The sequence below is a fragment of the Molossus molossus genome, unplaced genomic scaffold (genome assembly GCF_014108415.1).
Source record: "Molossus molossus isolate mMolMol1 unplaced genomic scaffold, mMolMol1.p scaffold_m16_p_1, whole genome shotgun sequence".
NCBI classification, from domain to species: domain Eukaryota; kingdom Metazoa; phylum Chordata; class Mammalia; order Chiroptera; family Molossidae; genus Molossus; species Molossus molossus.
This window is the reverse complement of record NW_023425344.1, coordinates 208,046,581-208,054,276: the sequence shown is the minus strand read 5'-3', so window position 1 is coordinate 208,054,276 and position 7,696 is coordinate 208,046,581. Positions and strand designations below refer to the sequence as shown.

At 39.4% G+C, this 7,696-nt stretch overlaps 1 protein-coding gene across 3 annotated transcripts in view; it reads right to left on the bottom strand.

The window, feature by feature from the left end:
- Positions 1 to 225: 225 nt before the first annotated feature.
- Positions 226 to 7,696, bottom strand: part of GNG2 (G protein subunit gamma 2) — a 111,679-nt gene continuing 104,208 nt past the window's right edge. For all 3 annotated transcript variants that reach the window (XM_036261363.1, XM_036261344.1, XM_036261355.1), the window contains one exon: positions 226 to 1,067. In XM_036261363.1, the coding sequence (XP_036117256.1) occupies positions 939 to 1,067 (129 nt within the window). In that variant the 3' untranslated portion in view covers positions 226 to 938. The remainder of the gene's footprint in view (positions 1,068 to 7,696) is intronic.

Genomic DNA, 7,696 nt, shown 5'->3' with positions numbered 1-7,696 from the left:
CTTCTGGAAACCACGTTGGAGATACACCATGAATATGGCTAAGGCGCTGAAGCAACCCCAATTGCCAAGATACTGAGTTTTTTTTTCCTTCCCAGCTTCTTTTCTCGCTCATTCCTTTTCCAAGCATTAGAGTAAAACAACAAAACCTCTGAATGGATGTAACACGGGGACATTTTCATGCAATATTACTCAAAGATTGTCACAAATATATGAAAGCACCAGTCACAACACAGGATTTACTTTTACTTGCAGAATCAAAGCTATCATGTACAAATGTCAGGAATAGTGATAAGAGAACACAGACAACCGGCATTGTTTTTGTTATTACTATGCGGATAAACCACGGGGAATATCTCCCTAAACATTTTGGGTGCTCATCCTTGGAGTTCCGTCTCACAGACAAGTCCAGCCTGATCTCTGTACTGCTCTACTGGGAGGGGCTGGAGGGAAGGTTGGGGAGAAGGAGAAAAGAACAGGAAGGCACAAAGACTAGACATCAATGCCATTAAACCGAACCGTGGTTACACTGGACAACTCAGCTGATCAAAGGGTATTCTAAAGGCAATATTCATTCCAAGAAGGTCAGACATATCTTAGCTCAGTACAGCTGTCTGTTTGAATTTTTATTTTATTTTTTTAAATATGAAGCAGAAACAGGAGGTTTCGGGAGGGAGAGCAGAAAAGAAATGACACGGATTTTATCTTTACACAGTCCCCTCCTCCAGGCAGTTCTGCAGGTAACAGATCTTAACTCAGGGTGTGGATTGGCTTTCATTGTCGTAAAGGGGACCAATCTTTAAACATGCATAGCCTGGAGATTCCAGGATGGTTCTCCTCCCTCTTTTTAAATGCTGTGGACTAGAAAGGCGCCCACTTTGCTAGAAACTCTACATCAGTGTCCCAGGAGCCCCGAGGCTCTTCAGGTTCCTCGTGAAGACTTAAAGGATGGCACAGAAAAACTTCTTCTCCCTAAATGGGTTCTCTGAAGCCGGAACAGGGGTCAGGAGGGGATCTTCCTTGGCATGAGCTTCGCAGTAGGCCATCAAGTCCGCAGCTGCCTTGGATACCTGGAAAGGAAGACAACAACCAAAGCTTTAGAGGTGGTATCGATGCAGGTGCAGTCAAGACCCAGGCTTTGGTGTCCAACTCCCCTCAAGAATTCGGGTTCACATCCTAAGGCCGCCACTTACTAGCTCAAGTGAAAGTGAAGCAAGCTACTCAGCCTCCATAAACTTCTGCAAAGAAAGGAGTCGATGAACTTGACCCGTTGCAAGCAGATCCAGGACTAGGGGGAGGGGATTAAGGCGCTTTAGGCACTAAATTGAAGGAGATGCTCTTGGTCAGGGTCACGCAAGTCTCAATTCTGCATTTGTACAGCCCTGTTAGTGGGTTATCCAATTTATTAGCATTTAATTGTTCGTAGTATTCTCTTATGATGCTTTTTATGTGGTGTTTATGTGGTATCAATTGTAATGTCTCTTCTTTCATTTCCGATTTTACTTATTTGAGTCTTTCCTCTTTTTTATTAGTCTAGCTAAAGGTTTGTCAATTTTGTTTTTCTTTTCAAAGAACCAGTTCTTAGTTTCATTGGTCTTTTCTATTGTTTTTCTGGGTCTATCTCATTTATTTCTGATCGGATCTTTATTTTTTCCTTTCTTTTGCTAATTTTGTGCTTAATCTGTTTTTTTTTAAATCCTCATCCATACATATGCCTTTACTGATTTGTTGTTGTTGTTTGAGAGAGGAAAGGAGAGGAAAACATTGATTGGTTGCCTCTCATATATGCCCTGACCAGGGATCAAACCCTAAACCTAGATATATGCCCTGATGGGGAATCAAACCCAAAACCCTTTGGTGTACGGGACGGGACAATGCTCCAACTAACTGAGCCATCCGGCCAAGGCTGTGCTTAATCTGTTGGTTTTTTTTTTAAAGTTTCTTGAAGTATAAAATTAGGTTATTTTAGATATTTTTTTTCTTATTGTAGGCATTTGTCACTATAGACTTTCTCTTAGAACTGCTTTTGCTGCATGTGAGTTTTAGATACGTTGTTTCAATTTTTTTGTTTGTTTCAACATATTTTTTTATTTCCCTGTTTATTTCTTCTTTATCCATTGGCTGGTTGTTCAGGAGTATGTTGTTTAATTTCCACAAACTTGTGAATTTTCCCATTTTCCTCCTGTTATTGATTTCTGGTTTTATACCACTGTGGTTGGAAAATATTCCTGATATGATTTCAGTTTTCTTACATTTGCTAAGACTTGTTTTGTGACCTATCAATTCACCTGTCCTGGAGAATGTTCTTTGTGCACCTGAGAAGAATATGGATTCTGCTGCTGTTGGATTTAATGTTCTGTATATGTTTGTCAGGTTCATTTGGTCTAATGTATAGTTAAGGTCAAGTCCAACATTTCCTCTAATCTTCTGTTTGAGTTATCTATCCATAGTTAAAAGTGGGTGTTGAAGTCCCACACTATTATTGTATTGTTGGCTATTTCTCCTTTCAGCTCTGTTAATATTTGCTTAATATATTTAGGTCCTCCAATATTGGGTACATACATACTTATGATTATTATATCTACTTGATGAATTGACTCCTTTATCATTATATAGTGACCTTCTTTGTCTCTTGTTATAGTTTTTGGCTTAAAGTTTCACTCTTCAATAGGCAATCTTATAAAAATATTTTTATTGTGTTTCTATTTTGTTCCAGACATTGACTTGTTTTCTCTTTTTTTAAAAAAATAGCCCTGGCCAGCTTGGTTCAGCGGTTAGAGCGTTGGCCTGCGGTCCTGAGAGACCCCGGGTTCAGTTCCTGCTAAGGGCGCGTACCTCGGTTGCAGATTGTCCCCGGCCCTGGTTGGTCGTGAGGGTGGCAGCCACTTGATGTGTCCCTTCACATCGATGTTTCTCTCTCTCTCTCTGTTCCTCTCTCTCCCTCCCACTCTACCTGAACAAAGAATGGAAAAATGTCCTCGGGTGAGGAAAAAAAAAAAATATATATATATTTTATTGATTTTTTTTTTTAGAGAGAGAGGAAGAGAGAGAGAGATAGAAACATAGATGTGAGAGAAACACATTGATTGGCTGCCTCCTGCACGTCCCCTACTGGGGATTGAGCCCGGAATCCAGGCATGTGCCCTGACCGGGAATCAGTCCATGGGATGATGCTCAGTCCACTGAGCCACAAAAGCAGGCGCTAAGTTTCCTCTTTTGACTTACACAATACTTCTGAGGTAGAAACTGTTATACTCTTTTTAAAAATGAAAAATTATGGCTCAGCACATTGTATGAGTTGTTCAATGTCACATAGCAAAGTACACAGCAGAAAAAGAACTTGAACCCTTTTATGTTTTGCCATTAAGCCACAGCTATCCACACACAAACTACTCAAATGCAGGGCTAGTTCTAAAGGTTGATTAAAATTCTTTGTGCATCTTTATAAAATGCTACTATGACAGAATGAAAGGAAACATCCTGTTCTTAGCTCCTCTAAATGAAAGCAAAGAACAGACTTTCAGAATCTTGATTACTTTTTTGTCCCTTTTACTGTTTGAGCCATAGTCATTATACCAAACAGGAGCTTAGCTGTAAGCAGCAGAGACTGGACAGCAGTAAAACCTAAAACTCACTTGCTAAGACGAGATCCAGCACCATCATCACTCATTTGCAATGCTCACACACAAATATGTGGCAGAAATTCTCAAAATCTTGTTATGAAACAGAAAGTGCTATTCTGGACAAAATTAAAAGCTTAGAATTGCTCATCATTTATATTTGACCACTTGATTCTGAATGATTTCCTTCTCAACATATATTATGTGTTTCATCTTGTTTCTTCAACTAGACTGCGGTCCCCTGGGGGTGATGGTTCAAAACAATGTCAGAATCCTAGCAGTAAGAGAATAATTGCTAATATCTATCTGCCCTTGCTATATGTCAGAACTGTGCTAGCCACTTTACAGACAATAACTCATTTAATCCCTACAACATTATGAGTCACAAGCTATTATTATCCTCATCTTTAATATGTGAAGTTGAGGCTTCATTAGGTAAGTGTTTGCCTCAGGTCCCAAGCTCATGAGTGGCCGAGTGACGGGTCTCGGTGTTCCTAACTTATCTTCATGAACACTCTTCCTTTCTAACCCACAGCTGTCAGCCTTGTTCCTACCTTACAATGATTCACAGCAATCATCCACTGGCAAATCTTGCTTTCTGACTATTCCTTTTAACATTTTGTGCACAGGCTCTGTTACATTTTACATCCCTAGGCCTAGTTTTTCCATGAAGAGTTCCCCAACAACTCCAAGTGATCTCCTTTTTCTGTCCTGTTGATTCTTCTTCCAAAAATAGTTCCAATCTGTCTACTGTCATCTCTGTTACTACTACCCTACTTGAAGCCTGTACCCTTTTTTCTCCATGATTAGTGCAATAACCTCTTAAGTTTAAATTCCCAAGGGATCTGCTATAGACTGAATGTGTCTCCCCAAAATCATATGTTGGAATCCCAATTACCAATGTGATGGTATTTGGAGGTGGGGTCTTTGGGAGGTGATTAGGTCATGAAGGCAGAGCTCTCATAAATAGGACTAGAGCTCTTATAAAAGAGACCCCAAGAAGCTTCATTGCCCCTTCCACCATGTAAGGTTATAGTGAGGACACAGCCTTCTATAACCAAGAAGCAGGCTCTCCGCAGACACCAAATCTGCCAACACCTTAACTTAGGGCTTCTCACTTTCAGAACTGTGAGGAATACATTTCGATGGTGTATAAGCCACATGGTGTGTGGTATTCTGTACAGCATCTCAAACTGGGTCTATGGGTAGAATTCAGGGGGCAGTTTATGAACTTCAATGATTGTTTAAAATTTACATCTATATTTTCACTAACCTCAATGGACATTTAGCATTTCTTTCCATTACTAGTTATCTAGATGTAGATAACACACTACAGTAGCATTAGCAATTTCTGTGACATCACCAATAGAAATCAAATCTTTTCCCTCATATGACAGTTATTGCAAACATCTCAACACTTCATTTATGTTCACCCACTTTATAATTATTGACCCACTACTAGATCTTACATGATCAGTTAATAAAGGACTATGCATATATCACAAATATTTTTCTAAAAATTATTCTGATGAACTATATTTTAATATAATTAGTTCCATTTGTAATTTAAAAACATTAATCTGAGAAGGGAAACATATTCTTCAACAGGCAGCCAAACAGGTTTAGGGCACATAACATATTTAAGAATTTCCTACTTTTGTAACTGTGCCAGGAGTAGTATTCTCCATATGTAGCTAGAAAGACATTTTAAAAATATAATTTGGCTCATATCCCTCCCTATTTAAAACTTTCAGTAGCTTCCCATTGTACTTTGTAGCAAATCAAAACATCATAAAACAAGGTGTGGGTCCAGCCTGCTTGGGAGCTGCCCATTGCTCCAATGTCATGTGGTAACATTCTTTCCTCCTCGCACGGGTCTTCTCTAATTTTGCAAAATCTCCAAGTTCTTTTATGCCTCAGAGCTTCACATATACAGTTCCCCGAAACATTCTTCTCCCCATCACCTCAACAGGCTGACTCTTATCCTTCCCTTAGGAGTCAGCTGAAATATTGCCTCTTTGTAGAGTCTTCACTGAACACTTCATCCAATTTCCTCATTATTCTCTCAGAGCACCCCATTCCTTTCCTTCGTAGAAAACACTTCTCACAGTACATAATTACGGCCATGTTTGTTTATTTCCTGTTTGATATATGACATCTTTCCTCTGAGCATTCTGCTCTCTGAAGGCAGGAACTACATTTGCCTTACCTACCACTACTACCTGCCTTGTAGTAGCACTCAAATACTGCTGAAAGAGTTCTCAAACATAATCTTGTTCAACAAATATTTCATTGAAATATCATTTTAAAAATAATTTTAAAGTTTTTATTTTATTAAAACAATTTTTTTCTTTGTTGATTTTAGAGAGAAAGAAAGGGAAAGGGAGAGAGGCGTAGAAACATTGATGAGAGAGAACATCGATTGGCCGCCTCCCGCATGCCCACCATTGGGGATTTGGCCCACAACCTGGGCATGTGCCCTGACCAGGAATTGAACTGGTGACCTGTTGGTGCACAGTTTGATGCTCAACCACTGAGCCACACCAGCTGGGCTCATTGAAATAATATTTACTGAATACCTAATATGCCAGACACAGTTCTGGAGGCTTGGAATTAGAGAACAAAATTCCTAAAGATTCCTGTCCTTGTGGAACTTATGTGGTACTGTAGGTTTCCAGTTCTGATTCTGATGAAGTCACAGAGACCAATTAAACCTTCCTACTTTAACTTAAAAATTTGACAAAATACATGAACAAAAGGTTTTTAAATGTTATATAAGAGGCAGCACAAGAGTAATCCCTGAGAGAATGGAGATAAACCCTACAATCACCCTAGCTTATTGCCCCAAAGGGTTCCCAGGGCACAGCACAGGTAGGGAGCACCCAAACAGAGTTCAGAAATGTCCCTGAGTTGAGGCAAAAGTAACAGGAAAGAAAGATCTGGTGTGTGCGTGGTGGGAGAGAGCACTCATGCTCCAGACATCTTTGTTACTTAAATTTAATTATAAAGAAATATCAGATAAACCCAAATTGAGTTACGACCTTCAAAATCAATGACCTCTAATCTTGAAAAAGATCAAGGTCATAAAAGTCAAGAATGCCTAAGAACTAGATGCAACCCATAAATCTGAACTGGGTCCTTCTGTTAAAAGGGACATTACTGGGTAATTTGCGATACTTAAATGGGGTCTGAAGTATAGAAGGTAGTAATGCATCAATGTTAATTTCCTAATTCTGATGATTGTATAATGATTGTAGAAGAATGTTTTACTTGTAGAAAATACACACTAAAGTATTCAGAGGTGACAGGGCATCTGTTGACAACTTATTCTCCAGTGGTTCAGGGGAAAACAAAATTCTTTCCACTGTACTTGCAACTCTTCTGTACCTTTGAGATTATTTCCAGAGTAAAAATAATTTTTCAAAAGAAAGGGAAAGGGGAAATCAGAGACAGTGAGTACAGACAACTTTTTCAAGAAGTTATGCTGCACAGCAGAAAAAACAAATGAGGCAGTTGCTGGGAGAGAAAGTGGGAGATTCAAGAGGAAAAAATGTAGATTTTATTTAAGATGAAGAAATAACATTATATTTGTGTGCTGATGAAATAGCCAAAATGATTCAGGATGAGCAGGTGGTGGGGGTTGAGCTCCTGGAGCATGTCTTTGATTGGGGAGATGAAACTGATGGGCAAGGGAAGGAATTTACTTTTGCTAACAGCAAGGATCTCCCAGAATGAGAATTGCTGAAACCCTGCTATCCGCTATCCAGCAGCCTCACCAAACCAGACTGGGGCTTAGAACCAGGGAGTAAGGGGAGGGGAACTCTAGACAGTCCCAATAAAGCCCACCAGACTGTGATGCTGTGCTCTAAAAAAATAATAAAAAAAAAAGGAACCTACTCTAGGCAGGCTCCCTAACAGCTCTGAGAAGAAGCAGTTTTCTGTAAGGATAAAAACCAGACCCAAGAATGTAACCAATATGCTAGAATATTGCTCTGTCTTCATTACATCCTGAAATTGAGACACGTCTTTTATTTTTTTAAGATACCTCAAATTATGTAATTCCACCCCAGTCTATCTTC